The sequence below is a fragment of the Leptodactylus fuscus genome, chromosome 11 (assembly GCF_031893055.1).
Source record: "Leptodactylus fuscus isolate aLepFus1 chromosome 11, aLepFus1.hap2, whole genome shotgun sequence".
Taxonomy (NCBI): Eukaryota; Metazoa; Chordata; class Amphibia; order Anura; family Leptodactylidae; genus Leptodactylus; species Leptodactylus fuscus.
The window spans coordinates 25,106,593-25,125,954 of record NC_134275.1 but is presented as its reverse complement, the minus strand read 5'-3'; the positions used below and the strand labels follow the sequence as shown (position 1 = coordinate 25,125,954).

Here is a 19,362-nt window from a genome sequence, read left to right as displayed (position 1 = left end):
GTGTTTGTGTTTCACAGTAATTTTCTACTTTTGTATGTATTCTAGGGAAAGGAGTGATTTAGAACTTTTAATTTTTTCATTTTTCTTAAAGCTTCTTTTTTTTTTTCACTATCTTGATATTGCAGCTGGTCATGTTTACACCAGTGTCTAGTCGTGACCGCAATAGATCATTGGCCATTTGCCACTGTAACAAAAGTATATAGCATGACATATATTTTTGAAGAATCCCTGTGTGCACATTTCAAGCTACATCCCGAATTCTCTAAGCCATTCCCTCCCTAAAAAAAATACTTTTTTTTTTTTTTTTTTTTTTGCTGATTCGAGTATAAGCCAGGGGGACTTTTTCAGCACAAAAACTGTGCTGAAAAATCCGGCTTATACTCGAGTATATACGGTAACTTGCTTTGAGCAAGTGTTTGTCTACATAATTGGTGCTTTTAAGCCATGCCCCTCTTTTCTGAGAATCTTACAATTTTTGACTTGCTAGACATATGGATGTGCCATATGTCTAGGAAATCAAAAAATTTAGGCCTATACCAGTTATGCCATGTTTACACCAGTGTCTAGTCGTGACCGCAATAGATCATTGGCCATCTGCCACTGTAACAAAAGTATATAGCATGACATATATTTTTGAAGAATCCCTGTGTGCACATTTCAAGCTACATCCCGAATTCTCTAAGCCATCCATCTTTTAGGGACACTTTTCAAAGTTTCTGTCTAAAACACTCAGTCTGGCACTAGGGGTGTATGCCAGTTTTTGGCACAAATATTGGTATTCTGTTACATTTAGCATAGTAAATTTTGCTGTTTCTTAGTAAAGAATGAGAAAGTTCAAGTGGAGTGAAATATTGTAATAGGCATATTTTAGGCATTGAAACGTTCCTCTTTGTTTGCTAAGTATTTAAAGGGGTTGTCCAGGACTTAAAAGCAGCCAAAGAGCATTAATAAACTCCATAACTTATACAGTTGTATTTGAAAACAGGCATCAATTACTGGCTTCAGTGCTGAAGTGCTGTGTATGCCTGCATTACCATTAAACTAGCAGGGATTCGCCAGGGTGACTGAAATAAAGTGGATTAAACAAGTAAGGAGTTTTTAAATTTTATGACATTTTCTACTTTTTGGTAATTTTTTAAAATCCAAGACCACCTTTTTGTTATTTTTAAGACATTAGAATAGACTAAGCACTAGAGATGAGCGAACAGTGAAATGTTCGAAGTTCGATTCGAGTAGCCACTCAATACTCGACTGTTCGATCGAATATCGAACCCCATTATAGTCTATGGGGAATAAATACTCGTTTAGGGGGAAACCACTATTCGACTCAGGAGAGTCACCAAGTCCACTATGACACCCCAGGAAATGATGACAACACCCTGGAATGCAACTGGGACAGCAGGGGAAGCATGCCTGGGGGCATCTAACATGCCCAAGTCACTGTATTACATCGGGATCCCTGTCAGCTTGCGATATGCGGGAGCTTTTCCCCATAGGAATGCATTGACCAGGGTTGATTGGCCGAATGCCATACAGAATACAGCATTCGGCCAATCAACGCTGGTTCTGCCAGAGGCTCGTCTGTGAGGAGGCGGAGTCTAAGATCGGACCAGAATGGAACTGCTGTGGACTTAGACTCCGCCTCCTCCAGCAGAACCAGCGTTGATTGGCCAAATGCTGTACTCTGTATGGCATTTGGCCAAGCAATGCTGGTCAATGCATTCCTATGCCGAGATGTAGCAGTACTGGCCGTGCGCTCAGCTCGGCTACACCGGAGATGCAGCCGAGCTGAGCGCACGACCAGCACTGCTACACCGGAGATGTAAATCCTGCTGCAAACTCGGCTCTGCTGCATCAGAGATGCGCTGAACCCTGCTGCACACTCAGCTCTGCTGCATCAGAGATGTAGCAGAGCTGAGTGTGCGCTGATCCCTGCTGGGCTGAGTGTGCAGCAGAGATCAGCGCACACTCAGCTCTGCTTCATCTAGGCATAGGAATGCATTGACCAGCGTTGATTGGCCAAATGCCATACAGAGTACAGCATTCGGCCAATCAATGCTGGTTCTGCCGGAGTCTAAGATCGGTCTACAGCAGTCTCCATTCTGGTCCGATCTTAGACTCCACCTCCTGACAGACGAGCCTCCGACAGAACCAGCGTTGATTGGCCGAATGCTGTACTCTGTATGGCATTTGGCCAATCAACGCTGGTCAATGCATTCCTATGGGAAAAAGTCAGCTCCCGCATATTACAAGCTGACAGGGATCCCAACCAAATAGAGCCCCAAAGAGCTGGGTGAGTGACAATCCCACCTAACTAAAGGTAATCCCTAGCTAACCCTGCCAGTACATCTATCCCTGCCTCACAGTCACATAGTTCAGTCTCATATGAACCGGATATTAAATCCACTGTTCGTATAAATTGGAGGTCACCTGAATTAGCCAGCCAATTACTTTTCCGATTTTTTTTTGATGCCTCCATTGTCGTAGTTCCTGTCCCAACTCCCCTGCGCAGTTATTGGTGCAAAAAAAGCGCCAGGGAAGGTGGGAGGGGAATCGAATTTTTAGTGAGTTTGCCAACTGGTGTTCAACTCGAACATCTCGAACAGCCTGATATACGATCGAACATGTACTCGATCGAACGCTGTTCGCTCATCTCTACTAAGCACAGTTCTGTGTTTTTTCCCTTTTCCGCCTCGATGTACTGTATCTTTGTTGCCATGTTAATACCAATCGTATGATGATAATAACACATCTACTGTAATTTATAAAGTCAACTAAGTTTTGAAAGTTATTTTACACAGCAACCTCCAGAGACCCTAATCCCACCCCACCCCTCCTCCGTGGGAAACCACATCTTTTTGGGTCCAGAAAAACAAGAACTGTCTGGCAGACATTGGAAACGTTGAGAGGCCTCATCTAGGTCATGGGAACCCAATGGGACATTTATGGATTTTTTTAAGAACACAAAAGTGATAGAACTTTTATGCGGATATCATACCAGTATTGACTTATAATGACTACAAAACATATAGAAAAGCCTATTATATTCTCCACTCTGCAGCCTTTCTTTATATGTGGTTTTAATCATGGATTTATTTATATCAAACATAAACACAGTGAACAGCATAATGCGGCAAATTATACAGCATATTGTATAAATCACATCTGTATATGGGATTGAGTAATAATGAAATGTATGTACACATTTGTCCCTCCTACACGTTCCACTTCTCTACATATGTCCAGATATGTTTCTTTTAGCTAACTAGAGTCTCAGGGCACATTTAATAATAGACAATAGACAAAACCTTAGGCAGTTTTAAAATCCGCCAGAGTAACCAGTGTCTGATACTGGTTTAGACTGTCTATACCTGTTTATAGCACCTTTTAGTAAGCTTATTTTGTAATAGAAATTTTGGCACAATTTGGTGCTTGTAAGCCATGCTCTTTTTTTTTTTTTTTTTTCTATCAAACTACACCAACCAAACTAGATATAATGAAATTAAACAGTTTGGCACCTTTTACAAAAGAGTCTAGTTGGAACCACAATAGTAAATCTGGCCCATTGTGTCATACACTGATCTATTATCAGAACCTCCCACGCTCGTATTCAAGACTTCTCCCGAGCTGCACCACTTCTCTGGAATGCTCTATCCTGAACAATCAGATTAACTCCCAATTTCTACAGTTTCAAACGCAAACTAAAGACGCATCTTTTCAGGAAGGCCACAATTAATCACAATTCCTAATGTAAACCCTTCCGTACCGTAATTAGAATCCCCAAAATTTAACCTTCCTCTGTCCCTGCTCCCACATTACCCCACATGATATGATGCAATTTCAGGCTAACTTTATATGTCCAAGCACCCACATGTTAAAGGACATGACTGGTGACGGCTCATAAAGTTTTATGTTTGTGTAATGACAGTCACCTCTATTACAAAATGGTCTGACCACTTTATAAGCAATGCCGCCCCTGCTACCCCTTGTGTCACCCCCTCTACCTCATAGATTGTAAGCTCTTGCGAGCAGGGCCCTCAGTCCCATTGTGTGAAATAACTTTCTTTGTAATGTATCTCTCTGTCTGTATTTGAACCCTACAAATTGTACAGCGCTGCGGAATATGTTGGCGCTATATAAATAAAATTCATTCATGTGATACAATGATATGTACAGCCAACAAGTGGTTGTGACATGAGTTGCAGCCAGACAAGGGTATTGTTAGCATGTCACCAAATTGTATTGATTTTATGAGAAATTGTAGTTCTTAAAGAGGACCTTTCATCAGATTGGGAACAGGCAGTTCTATATACTGCTGGAAAGCTGACAGTGCGCTGAATTCAGCGCACTGTCGGCTTTCCCGATCTGTGCCCTGGGTAAAGCGCTATCGGTCCCGGTACCGTAGCGCTTTACAGTCAGAAGGGCGTTTCTGACAGTTAGCCAGGGACGCCTTTCTGCCCAGCAGCGCCTATCGTGCTGTGCTGTGTGAGCGGGGAGGAACGCCCCCTCCCGCTCCTGATAATACTCATCTATGGACGAGCTGTGTGAGCAGAGGGAGGGGGCGTTCCTCCCCGCTCACATAGTACAGCGCGATAGGCGCTGCTGGGCAGAAGGGCAACCCTGGCTAACTGTCAGAAACGCCCTTCTGACTGTAAAGCGCTACGGTACCGGGACCGATAGCGCTTTACCCAGGGCACAGATCGGGAAAGCCAACAGTGCGCTGAATTCAGCGCACTGTCAGCTTTCCAGCAGTATATAGAACTGCCTGTGCCCAATCTGATGAAAAGTCCTCTTTAACTAAATTCATAGTTTGCCAAGGATGGAACTGTAGATGTCACAGAAATGTTTTTTTTTTTTCATAATAAACTATCTGTAGTATTTCTGTTATAGCTGCGGGAAGAATTTGCCATTTCTGGAGATATGCTTCTTGGGGAAGATACCTGTGTTCATGATGTTTCTGCAGTATTCAAGGCATTTCTAAGAGACTTAAAGGAGCCCCTTCTACCTTGGCAGCTGTACACAGCATTTATACAAACTGCTGGTAAATATGTATCTACATGTGTATGCAAATTCTTGTATCATTATTTTAAACCATAGTAATATATTACTATATTAGAAATTTTAAGGCTGGGTGGCAAATACCAGAAGAAACAAAGCACCTATGCATAATCAAAGCCATTTATTTCTCTACTTTATTATTTTACATGCCGTATCCCGCTGCTTGATATTTACCTCTTCTTGAAACTTTTGTGTCTTTTCTGGCACAGGTGTCATACTACAATAAGTATACTGTTTCTCAAAAATGTCGGAGAAGTTACTATATTAAAAAAATAAATAAATAAAGACAAGAAGTTATTTTATGCTATACAATATAAATTCAACACACAGTAAATAAGCAATAACCATATTCATAATTCCAAAACTGTTGGCAAACTAAATTTTAGGGTATTTTAAAATATTGGTGGTCCGACTGCAAAGATGTTGTAAGAAGACGAGTAAGTTCTCTAAATATTAACCCCTTCCTGCAGCAGGCATTTTTCAATTTTCGTTTCTGACTTCTCCCTTCCGCTCTTAAAGGCTGCCTTCACGTGGAGTAACGCCGGGCTCAATTTGAGCTTATTTTTACAGGCGTAGAAATCTGAGGGTCGCGTTAACGTTGCATTCACGCGGCGTTTTTTTACTATGCGCGCATACGTGGCGTTTTTTGCTCGCGTGCAAAAAAACGCCGCGTATGCACTCATAGTAAAAAAAGCCACGTAAATGCAACGTTAACGCGACCCTCGGATTTCTACGCCTGTAAAAAATAAGCTCAAATTGAGCCCGGCGTTACTCTGCGTGAAGGCAGCCTTAGAGCCATATGAGGTCTTAATGTTTGAAGGACATTTGTGCGACTGTGTTACGGGCTTCTTTTTCATGGTTTTTATTTCACTCTGCAGCCTAAATGACATGTCATCTGTATTCTATGTTTGGGAATACTTTTATGGAGGCGGATGCATAGGGCGTCTTTTTGGCGGGACCAGTTGTACTGTTTAGTTATACCATTTTGGTGAATGTGTATTGCTTTGATCACTTTTTATTCAGTTTTTTTTTATCAGAGGTGAAACAGTGATTTTTATGGCATTTACTATACAGGAAAAATATTTTTATAAGCTTGTACACTGGGCATTTTCTGACACAGGGATACCTAATGTGTATATGTTTGCCAGTAATTTTTAACTTTTATATTTATTTTAGCGAAAAGGGGCTGATTTGAGCTATTTATTTTAATTGCATTTATTTAGATACCCTAGCGGTTCTTGAATATTATAGGGTTAATTGAATATTGTTATAATGCTAATGAATTGCAATGCATTACAATGCAAATGCATTGCAAAATATCAGCATTTGTATGATAGGCTGTGTAAAGTAGCCTGCCATACAAATGAATGGCAGACAAGGCTTGGAGCCTTCAATAGGCCCCAGATCTCACTCCTGGGGCCAGCAATCCATGGCAAAATGGAGCCTTGGTCAGCTTGGCTGTAAGGCCCTCCTGACAGTGGGGAGATATTGGTGGCAAAATTAATGGAACCAATATATCTCCAGAACTGGGGCACATACCAGGAAAGCTCACAGTGCACTGAATTCAGCAGACGGACAGCTTTTTAGTTGTATATAATTCTGCACATTGATGAGGACATGAAAGGTTCTCTGTAATGCCCGCAAGTAGTACGGGCACTGATTTTGGGCATTAGCACCGTGTCTCTGCTGTATAATACCTATATGTAAAACCCAGATTTTAACCTCCTGGATGACAAGAAGCTCTCTGAGATGCCCATTGTATGAATGGCCGATCAGCCAGATACACAGTCTTCAAAAACCTGAAAATTAGAGACAAAATTAGTTATCAAGTCAATAAATGAAGGCAAACATAGCACCTAGAAATGTCTGATTTCCCTAAATCAGCACCATTGGTAGTTGTGGCACCACTCCTAACAGAATGTGTACTGATACTACGTGTTCACGCAGCCTAGACAAATATGATAGTCACTATGAGGGTGAAAAGGGAATAGTATTGAGCACTATCGAGTCGATGTCTTTCAACCAAATAATATGGACAGCAATTCTCTGGTAGAATTCACTGGAAGAAGGGACAAGCAAACCTCTCCTTGTCCACCCAATGATTCGTGCCCCTGAAATTATGCTATTGGAAGCGAGAAAGAACATCAGCAACATTGTTACAGCTACCAGGAACAAGACAGGCTCCAAACTACATGTTACATGTTAGGTGCTCCTTACCACCCAGCCATGAAGCTGAGCGGTGAGGAACGCCTCCCCAGTACTCATCCATAGACGAGTACTATCAGGAGGGAAGGGGGCATTCCTCAATGCTCAACGTCTTGGCTGGGCGGTAATGAATGCCCTCTCTCACAGTACAGTGCAATAGACGCTACTGTGAGGAAGGGCGTTCCTGCCAAACTGTCTAAAACACCCTTCTGACACTCAAGAGCTACAGAACTGGCACTGATAGCTCTACAGCGGGGGCACAAAACAGGAAAGCTGATAGTGCGCTGAATTCAGCACACTGTCGGCTTTCTACCGGTGTATTACACCACATGTGCCCTGAGAACGTGAAAGGTCCTCTTTAAAAACATTAGTTACTTATTGAAATCAGTAAAAAGTGTCATTTTGCCCACCTTGATATCTGTTTTTTATGCCCAGAAACAGAGGACATAACTGAATGTAATACAGGGAATCGTCTTCTGTATGTTGGTAGTGTCACATTATCAGGGTCAGTAAATTGTCTTGTGGCCCATGTTGATGTTATTATAGATCAGAAAACATGTGATGTTTTTAGATGAGAGATTTTACGCATATATAGAGCATTAGGGCGGGTTCACACCAGCGCCCGATCTCCGTTATGCAGGTTTCCTGCCCGAGAAACTGGACAGGAGATGGAAAGCGGCAGGCAGTTTTCAAACACATTCATTTGAATGGGTTTGAAAAGTGTCTGGCCGTGAGCGACTTCTGCTCTCTGCTGCGAAACCGTTTTTTTTTAACCGGACACACAAAGTCGGACATGCAGGACTTTGTGTCCGGTTAAAAAAAAACAGAGTCGCCGCGGAGAGCAAAGACGCTCACTGCCAGACAGTGAATGCAGGTTTCCATCTTAAGCCGGAAACCTGCATAACGGAGATCGGGCGTTGGTGTAAACCCGCCCTTACTTGAATACGCTGGCTATTTAAATTGGGAGTCACATTCCTTCTTCCCCTGTTACACTTGTTATAGGAGATGTATGCACTTTAAATATTTCTATTGTAAGGGCTCGTTCACATCTGCGCCCGGTCTCTGTTCATGCAGGTTTCCTGCACAAAACAGGGTGGGTTTGAAAGATGTCCGGCCGTGAGCGCTGCTGAGCGTTTTATGCTCTCCGCCGCAAAACCGTTTTTTAAAAATTGGACACAGAGTCAGGCATGCAGTACTCTGTGTCCGGTTTAAAAAAAACGGTTTCGTGGTGGAGAGCATAAAACGCTCACCGGCGCTCACGGCTGGACCCGGTCTGACAGCTTTCCGAAAGCTCAGAACGGACTCCGGGCGCTAGTGTGAACCTAGCATCAATGGTATTAACCCTTTCGCTGCCAGGCACGTACACTGTACGTGCTCCCAAGGTGGCACTTCAGTAGCCGAGGACGTACTTAGTACGTCCTCCCTACTAATGCAGATATCTCTGGACTGCATCAACATATCTTGATGCTTTAAAATGCATTTTAAAGAAGAGACTCTCATCTTTAAAATGATACCAGGGACTTGATGATTTTACTTACAGTCTTGGAACGATTCACTGTTGAAAACACTATTTGGCATTGAGATCCAACTGCAGATCTCAATTCCCGACAGCGTTTCAACAGTGAATTGCTCCAAAACTGTACATCCAATCATCGAGTGTTTGATATCATTTTAAAGATGAGATTCTCCTCTTTAAAATGCAATTGAAAGCATCAAGATATGTTGATGCAGTCCAAAGATATAGAGCTCCAAAGTGTCCCCCCCTCCTGTCTAAACAAGCAATTTGCGATCTCTAACAAGAAAGGAAGAGGGACACGGAGCAGCCCAGCAGAGAGAGAGAGAGACAGAGACACAGAAACAATCTCTCTCTGCATAACTTGTATGTGACAGCAGGAGGGGGGTGGCAGGGACTCTATTGTCCCTATTAACCCTTCTCCTGCCAATCAGAGCGTATACTATACATTTGTCTCTGATTGTCACATACAGTTATAATGTAATTCCCCCCTGAGCTTTTCTAGTGGGGTATTCTTATGTTATACCTCCTGAACATAACCAGGAACTTTATTGGCACTGTGACCCAGATGTTTACCATTGTCCAGGTCACAGCCCCCCCAAAAAAAGTCGCACCAAACACTTACACAACATATACATAAAGTCGCAAATAAAGTTTACATTTCACCCAATCCCTGTCCTGTCTATACCTGAGCTTTCTACAGTAAAATACGTCTCTAGTGATGTCCGTTACACACTAAAATAATAGTAATAATGATTATCACTAGAGATGAACGTATAGATTGCTAAAATTATTATAGGGGGATGGAAAATAACATTTTTATGTAAAGTCCTATTTAATTTTCATGCACAAAATGGGATGGCACATTTCTGCGATTTTGGCGATTCTTTAACACCGGCCCCTGTAAATATATACATGTGTGGTATGTATGAACTCCTCACATATTGCAGTTTTATGGACAGTACATTTTGTTTGCAGAAAGGGATTTCTTGAGCCGCACTTTAGTGGCAAATTTGAATTTTTGCGCAATTTTTGCTAGCAATCACTGTTTGCGCAAAGTTGAATGAAGGTGGTTGTATATATAAACTATTAAATTGTGTTTTTATATACGCTATGCTGTGTACTCTGAAAAAAGTTAGATTTTGATATCACAGTCACAGTTTGGTAGGTGCAGTATAGCTTTTTAACATATTAGTGAACAACAGCAAAATCCTGCTTGTCTTCTGTATTCGTGTTTTTGGGAGTCCGAGCTCTTGTTGTAGTTGATGTTTGTGGTACATATAGTATATATACACATTGTATACACCATAAGCTATTATTTTAAAAGTATTTTGTATATGAATGTGAGATTAAACAGGAGTTTTAGGTGCAAATATGTGTTTTAGCGTATTTTTTCAAAAAATTATTTGTGTTGGTCGCAAAGTTGCATGAAGGTCGATGTGGCTATCGATGACCCATTAAGACATTTGTAATCTTCAGATTGTCTACTTTCAAAAAATATATAGGGTTTAGGGGTTCATTTACTTTTCATAGTGTGTAATCCCTACATTTTATAGGATGATACTTTTTTAACATTTCCAGCTTCAAAGCAGAATTTTGTTCCTTCCAGTTCTAGCGATTTTCTGAAGACACGTGCATGCGGGTTCAGGCCATAGTGATATGTATGAACTCTGCACATGTTGAACTCTTATTTTTAGGAGGTTTGGTGCATTTAATTTTTTATTTGGTTCCGCTTTTAACAACTAATATACATTTATTTGCATTTTTTCATAAAACATTCACTTTAAATCAAAATTGCATGAAGGTGCCTGTTCGTATACAGTACCAAGTGGCATTCTGACAATGCTGCAGGTGTCTACTTTAAGAAAATATATAGGTATGGGGGGGGTTGGATGCTTTTTTAATGTTGCAATTTAGGTTTGATTTGTCCATCTCAAAACTGTGAAAATTGCTCTGGCTACTGGAGGTGCAAAATTTCCAGAGACCCTTGGCAGCGAAAAGGTTAATAAATGGATTCTGATTTTACAATGAATGACCATTTTCAGTGCTTACTATTAGTCCCAGTTTTTCTTTATTATTTCATTCAGATTCCTTTGGACACTGAGCACCAGTAGTAGCAGGCTAATTTATGTGTCAGGTCTTATTCATTCAAGGTTATTAGCTACTACAAATGCTATTATAATTAGGAGGGCCATCCATATTTCGATATACTTTCTATATATATCCGCCACGGCTACTTTTTGCTGCTTTTGTACATAACCCTCTGTAAATATACAGTTTGCAAGCTTACCATGAGTGAGAGAGAGTAAATGAATGTAAAGATAGGCATGTATTTGCTGTCTGGTCAGTATTTTCACACCACCAGTTTGGAGACTAGAACTAGCTGAATCACTGAACAGAAAAAATAAGGTTGTAAAGGGAAGTGAGTTTTACAAGGCAAGACATGTGTAGTGTGATAAGAGCAGCGCTCCCTGGTCCCTGTCATGAATAAATACATCTATTTAAAACTAGCTGTGAATTTATCAAGGACTTTAAAAAAAAACCTTTTTTCCCTTGCTACTATCTTTGGCACATTTTAAAAGTGATATTAATAGTGAGTTTAGTTTAACAGGAGGGAGTCAGACCTCTCGCAGCCTGTCAGATATAGAAATTGGTGCAAATTATTGCACAAACCTGCTCCAGCTCATAGCTACCATAGATTTTGTGATGTTCGGACAGCCAAAAGTTGCGTCAAATTTATCAAGAGGCATGCATCTCTTAATAAATTTGGCACATCTTACGCCAGTTCATTTAACATTAAGACCAGCATGTGAAACACCAGTTTTTCATAGTGGGAAGGGAACTTTAAAGCCCAATATTTCTGAATCCATAAGAACTATCTACTAAGAAGACCTTGGACCCATTTTAATGTTGATATTCCTCACAGATCTGGAGCGAATATGAGGAGAGAAAAATACTTCAAGAACTACTTTCCTCTCCATATGATTCGTGCGGAGACCACGCGGAAAACACTCGGACCCCATTATAGTCTATGGAGTCCATGTGCTTTCATTGCTCACCGCTTTTTAATGTGTTCGGTATTCCGTTCGGGGGTCCCCAAGCGGACTCCCCAAACGGAATACCAAAGGCAGATGTGAATCAGGCTTTATTGTAGGAATGGTTAGTGGTATAGCAAACATCCCCTTCTGTGTCAAAGTGAAGTCTTGCTGCGAGAAAATCAACTTTGTATACAAATCAGCTGTTTGTATATAGAACCTCTTTAACATACAGTATGTAACATATGCACCCACTACATCAGCATATACTGTGAGTGTACTTAAAATGAGTATCTAGAAGAATAAAATATTTCATGTAATATTTATTATTGCAATATTTATATTTTTTTTTGGCAGATATGAATCCTGACAAACGGTTGCATATTCTGCAGCTTCTGGTATGTACCCTGCCCCCATGTAATGCTGACACACTACTCCGGATCTTACAACTTCTCCACAAGGTTTCTTTGTATGAAAAAGACACTATTAGCCATACAGGAGAGCAGGTGGGTATATTGTAGCAGTCATTGTATTACTAGACAATATAATTATCTTTATTTGATGTACAGCAAGACTTCTGGTTAACACTGAAGAGTCTGATTACTAGGAATCCTGTGATCTATTGTTATTTCAGGGTAACCAGTGAGCACCCAGTGTGCCCCTAGTTTTTTAGTATCGAGAGACCAATTGAATAGAGGTCTTGAGCTCCCTATTTAGACATGAGTAAGATAACATGCTAGCCTGCACAAGAGGTCTTCTATAGTTAACTCCTGAGCGCCCTCTTATGGTAGATGCAGGTAGTCAGCTTTAAATCTCTGATTGCGGACGGGAATAGTTCTAACAAATATAAATATAAAAAATAAATCCACACAGAATATTAAACTTGTGTGGGTTTCTGTTTTGCTTGCATTGGTGCTTCATCTACAATTTATTCAAACTTTTCTCCTGCCATGCATTCCAGTTTCTCTGTGTATTTAACACTCCTTATGAACATACAAATGTATTGTATATTGATTTTCACAGGTCCCTGGAAATAAAATGTCTGTTGCTAACCTTGCAACTATATTTGGCCCAAACTTGCTGCAAAATGAGAAAAGTTTGGACAATGAAATGCAAAACTTCCAGGACAGCGCAGCTCAAATTAAAGTGACAGAGACACTGATACAGCATTACCAAGAAATATACACAGTGGGTATATATTAGTTTACTATAAGCTATACAGCGACTTGTGAGGCTGTTTTTGATGATTTACAATGTACCTTCAGTTATACAACTGTTCACAAATGAATAGTGTATTAAATATAACAAACTTTGTATTAGGTCTTATTATGGAGATCTCTTCCTTTCAACGTCTATTACGCTGTTCTCCTGTTCCTTAAAACTGGGGCCCCACATAACAAGTCACAGCAAAAAAAAAAGTCAATAAATAAGATGCTGCAGAAAAAAAGCGGTGGAAACACATCACGTTTTTTTCCACATCGTTTTTGAGAGTCTTCACACGGAGTAAACGCTCCGCTCATTCTGAACGTAAACTCGTTCAAAATTAGCAGCGTTAAAACAGATTCCATTGATTTCTATGGGTGCCGGCATACGCGTGTATCACACTGAAAGCAACAGGTAAAAAAACCTCCCATTGATTTCAATGGGTAGCGCGCGTATGCCGGCACCCATAGAAATCAAAGGGATCTGTTTTAACACCGCTCATTTTGAACGAGTTTACGTTCAGAATGAGCGGAGCGTTTACTCCGTGTGAAGGCTCCCTTTCATTGCATTTTTGCATAGTTTTCCTCTGATGACTTTCTGCCCCTATTATAACTATATGGAAAACACTAGTGTATCCGCAGGTATAATTGAAATATCGAGATTTTTAAAAATGCAGGCAGATTTTTTACTGCAATGTTTGGGTGGGATTAGCCATAATCCCATCCACTTTAAAACACAGTATTTTTGCTGGTGTGGACAAAACTCTGCATTTTTGCAACGTAGGACCCAGCCTAAGGCCGGGGCCCCATGGGACGTAAACGCCGCGATTTGCCCACAGCGGAGACGCTGCAGGAAAAATCGCAGCGTTTTACAGTGCAAGCAAAGGGGATGGGATTCATGTGAATCCCATGCCCACTTTGCGGAAAAAAATGCAGTGCGGATACGCCGCGATTTGCAAAGCCGCTGCGGATTTGCAAATCGCAGCATGTCAATTATAAACTTCATCAGCCTGAACAGGCCAACTACCACACAAGAGAAAACAATATTCTAAAAAATATAAATTTATTGAAGAATATATTAATAAATAATAAATATAAATTCAGAGATAAGTGGTGTACCCACAATAAGTGCAATGAAATACATGCAATTAGGCTTTCATGAAAATACTATGCTTAATACTGAGTCAAATGCAAAAAGAGGGGGGGGAATTTTTTACCATGAGCTGAAAAGGATTATCATTTTATATCTTTAAATTATTACATGGAAAAAATCAAACATGACTAATGATTGCTACAAGACAACTGCATCTTCATGCAGTATTACAGACACATGAATAAGCATTTGAAATCATTGGACATTACCTTGCATGTATATCATACACCAGTACGCACCCTGACGCGCGTTTCACCACGCAAGTGGCTTCAAATTCAAATGATTTCAAATGCTTATGCTTGGGGGTGGGCTTAGTTAGTTACTTGAGACGTGCTTGCAGTGGGTCTGGATAGCTTAGCATAGATTAGCTAGGTAGATGGGGGACGGGGAGAGCCTAGTAGTGTGCAGGATAGTTTAGTGTATCTTAACTAGGCAGACTGGGAGGGGAGTGTAACGGAGTGAGAGAGGAGGGGGGAGCAGTGACATGGATGTAGTGAGGAAAGTACACATGAACTTACATAGTAGGAAGCTAACACCATGTAAATAAATGCAGAAAATACCAGGAGCTCCCAGAGAAACCCAGAAATCACTCAAAACAGTGCCAAAAGTATTTGGGTGTACTTTTAACCAATTAATAGCACTAAAAGAACTTTTTAAAACGCCCCTTTAAAGCTCCGTCTAAGCTTGAGACCTTATGGGGGAGATGGCTGATTACTCCAGGGTTACCTGAGCAAGCTCTAGCCCTATTGTGTGTCTCACATACATCTTACTTACTCCCTAGTACTTGACGGTAGGCCTACTTTTGCTGGATATGTTTGATTTCTTGACTATTTTACCTCTGAGAGACTGAGTCATGTTCCACTGTATTTATGCAACGTACATGCTATGATAAACATGGAGGGGGAAGTTAAAGGGGTACAATATTGTTTAGCCACTACTGGGTTATGATTTTCTTTGTATATTTGCTACTAGAGTTGTTTTGTTTAGTTTTCTAAGCTCATAAATGTAATGGGAGAGGCAGGAGAAAATCTGATGCATCTAGAACCTGATCTGTGTGTATACTGTTCCATTCCTGCTTTATCTAGGCTCCCAGAAATACAGTGACACATTAAAACTTACCCACTAGATAAGTGAAAAATGTCAGACCGGTCCAGCTGCTGGAACCAATAGAAATCACTAGGATAGGTGACCCCATAATTTTAACTGCAAGATCCTGCAACGGAGACTCTGATGCAGATGTGAACCTACTGTATGCAGTCAAGAGTCACCAAACTAAGTGGTCATGTGAAGTTTTTTTTTACCACTTTTGATAACTGTATAATGTGTATTTTACTTATGATACTATGTACCAATTTAGATATTTTTTAAACATGTTTTTTTAAATAATTTTTTCTTACTATTTTACCTATTGTTTTTGCAGATTCCTTCTCAAATACATGCTGATATTATAATAAGTTTGCTGAAGACAGATCCAGAAGTGGTAGACTATTTGTTACGCCAAAAATCTGTAGCCTTTGAGTAAGTGGAAAAACATTTCTGAAAGACAGATAGAGCAATATATAGATATATGCACATTCTAAAACAAAACTGCAATGCGTGTGCAACCATAGGAATATAACAAAAATAAAAACATTAGATATGAGACAGACGGGTTTCATTGCAAGAAAATGTAAAGTAACCCTTTGGAATTATCTGGAGATCTGTTTCAGTTATTTAATATTTCTAAGATGTCTTGTGGACACAGCATTCATCGTGTCATGCCACAGCATCTCAACAGGGTCAAGGTCAGGAATTTAACTTGAATATTCTAAAACACTTTCCGCTTAAAAAACGGTTACCCTTAAGCCAGGTTCACACAGGTTTTTGCGGTACGGTTTTGACGTAGAATCTGCCTCAAAAGCTGGCTCCAAATTCAATGGGTTCCTTTTTCCGCAAGCGGTTTGTTCCTGTTTGTGGAAAAAAGAAGCAACCTGCCCTTTCTTCACACAGATTTCACGGAGCGAGACTCCCTCCCAACTAGGCCCTTTTATTTGGGTCTAATCCAGAGCGGTATGCTGCAACTGGATGCCGGAAAACTCTGAGTGCACTGCACCGGCATCTGGTCGTGTTTAGCCGCGGTAGAGGTTTTTTGGACCAGATTCTGAGGTGGCTTCCCGCGTCAAAATCCGGTCCAAAAAACCCTGTGTGAATCCAGCCTTAGAACTAAAGCGCTGCGGGAATAACCGTTGCGTGAACACATTGCGGTTCTTTCCGCAGCGCTTTTAAGAGAAAGTTCACAGAGTTTCCCTCTGTGTACTTTCTCTTAACATTATATCTATGGGATATAATTGACATTCTGCGATTGGCAAATCCGCGCTGTGATCTTTTCCGCAAAGTGGGGATGAGATTCGCATGAAGCCCATCCACTTTGCCTGCACTGTATAAACGCCGCGATTTTTCCCGCAGCGTCTCCGCTGTGGGCAAATTGCGGCATTTCCGGTCCGTGGGGCCCCGACCTTAGACTATAATGGGGTCCGCTGGCTTTCTGCCTGAAAAATGCGGAGAGAATAGTCCTGCTTGCATTTTTCAAGCATAGGAATGGAAACTGAGTACAGGTGTGAATCCAGCCTAAGCCCAGTATCAACCATGGGAAGACCTTCTCCAAGCTGTAAGGCAGAAAACCACTCCCACCATGGATGTATGGAGTAAGTAGTGCTCTGCGCCAGAGCCTTTTTCACGTGCTGGTGGAGTACTTTTTTTTCTTAATGGATAGAGATAGATAAATTCTTAAAATAACCCTGTGCAATGGGACTATGGTTAAAAAACAAACAAAAACAAAACAGCATTCTGGCTACTGAGGATCTAAATTAGTGTAGAGGTAGTATTTTAATGCATATGTATTGCATAGTGCAAAAATTAATATTATATAGGTCTTAACAAAAAAAATATATTAATTTATAATTCCTGGAATCCTCCTTTTACTTGTAACGCTCCTTGTTTCCAGTACACATTTTAGTGGCGAGTGTAGGTACTGCAGCGCCGCCCCATAGAACTGTGTGGGTCCTGAGTGTTGGACCCCTGCAGTTCTAATATTAGTTGAATTAGCTGAAGTTTATTTACTAGTGACAGCATCTGTGGCCCTAGAATTGAGAGCACTGATAACATCCAGGTACAGTGTGTCACACCCGCGCCCTTACATTTTACATTCAGTTGTCAAAGCAACGACTTCCTGGCAAGAATGTCAGTCTTCAACACAGAGAAAACAGAATGGCATGATATTTTGAGGGGATCACCATGAGAATTATTACCGTATATACTCAAGTATGAACCGACCTGAATATAAGCCGAGGTCCCTAATTTTACCAAAAAAAAATAAGCCAAGGGGGGGGGGAATACAGCAGCTACTGGAAAATTTCAAAAATTAAAATGGCCTGAGTTTTTGGGTGCAGTAGTTGCTGGGGAAGGGGAGGGGGTGTTTTGTTTGTCTGTCTGCCCCTTCCCTGAGCTTGAGGACTGTTTTTTTCCCCCCACTTGGAATTCAGTCTGGCTGAATATAGCGTATCTGCAGTGCTCCTATTAACCCCTTCCTGACGGAATAGGAGCACTGCAGATACCCTATATTCAGTAGACCGGGCACTCTCAGACACAGGCATTCAAATGAATGGGTTTGAAAACTGCCTGCTGGTTTCCGTCTCCTGTCCAGTTTCTCGGGCAGGAAATGGAAACCTGCAAAACGGAGATTGGACACTGCTGTGAACCCGCCATAATGTGTATGTGTTTCACAGTAATTTTCTACTTTTATATGTATTCTAGGGAAAGGACTTATACTCGAGTATATACGGTATTATTATTTTTAGAGCACTATTAATTTCATGGGGCTTTAGAGTTGAAAAGGGGTTTACAAAACACAAAATACACAAGTACAACAGACTAACAACTGGCATATTTGGATAGAGGACTCTGCCGGCCTGGGCATTACTACAGAAATGTGATAGCGTGTAATTTATTAATCTGTCTCTACTTTATATATTGTATAGGGACAAGGTTGGTACAAGTGAAGATAAGCAGCAGTATAGAATGCATGGTACGTCATTGGGTCCTCATAATCCCATTTCATCTGTAATGCACTTCCTGAGAGAACGATCAGGTGAGATATAGCAAATGTAAAGTGAAACCAATAGCCAAGACTACGATTGCTTTATTTGCTGTGATATTTAGTTTGTCTTAGCCTATATCTCTCATATTTTACCTTTCTAATGATGTTGCTTTACAGGATTTCTAGACAGTTCTGTGCCTCTATGCAAACGCCGCCCTTCCCGTTCCCAGGAGGATCTGACTCTACTTCCGGCTGACACACCTCCGAAAAGCTCTCTGCCAGTTTTGCCTTGTTTCTTGCCAATATTCACTTGAGGATCATCTTGTCCTGCACCATAACAATACTTTCCTTATTATGAATAATACCTACTCTATGGTACTAAGTATTGATGTGCAAACCTCGTGAGATCTGTTATGCGTGTATTTGTGAGGTTCACCCACAAGTTTCAGTTTTGGACCAAACTTGCATGGTCCAAACAGGAAGTGTTGGTATTATACCTATAAGGTCTAGGGTAGGTGCGTACAAAATAAAAAAACACTCATACTCACCTTTCCTGTATAAGAAAAAATGTCTTTGTACCGTGTTAGCCACTGGATATGAAATGAAAGAAATTTTTTGAGAGAAGTCCTCAGTGGTTGATGCCTTTTTTAACGGCTAACTTAAAAAATTTTTTGATGACATATCAAGCTTTCGAGACTCTATAGAGGTCTCTTCATCAGGATGGTATAACACAATTTCTAAAGTTAGACATATATATACACAGAGAAATGGAGTGTTAGATGTAAAATAGATGGAAAACAATATGTAAATTTGGTTTGGTGGACAGAGACAAGCACATTGGAGGCCTCAAAAACACATTCTTGAGGCAGGGTTACCATCCAAGAACAGTTGAAAACCAAATTAACAGGGCCACGAGAATACCAAGATCGGAGTTATTAAAATACAATACCAAACAAGAGAACAATCGGCTGCCCCTGGTGGTCACATATAACCCCCACCTGGAGACGCTGAGAGGAATTACACGCAAATTACATCCACTACTGCAAAAAGACAACCGTCTAAAATCCATATTCCCAGACCCCCCCCTCTCCTGTGCTACAGACAGCCACCAAACCTCAGGA

General features: G+C 40.8%; 1 protein-coding gene across 1 annotated transcript in view; it reads left to right on the top strand.

The window, feature by feature from the left end:
- LOC142184490 (rho GTPase-activating protein 6-like) overlaps positions 1 to 18,691 on the top strand; it is a 57,028-nt gene extending 38,337 nt beyond the window's left edge. The window contains exons 7-12 of the mRNA XM_075259380.1: positions 4,891 to 5,041; positions 12,169 to 12,317; positions 12,835 to 12,999; positions 15,587 to 15,684; positions 18,183 to 18,292; positions 18,419 to 18,691. Coding sequence (XP_075115481.1) covers positions 4,891 to 5,041; positions 12,169 to 12,317; positions 12,835 to 12,999; positions 15,587 to 15,684; positions 18,183 to 18,292; positions 18,419 to 18,555 — 810 coding nt within the window. The 3' untranslated portion in view covers positions 18,556 to 18,691. The remainder of the gene's footprint in view (positions 1 to 4,890; positions 5,042 to 12,168; positions 12,318 to 12,834; positions 13,000 to 15,586; positions 15,685 to 18,182; positions 18,293 to 18,418) is intronic.
- Positions 18,692 to 19,362: the final 671 nt, after the last annotated feature.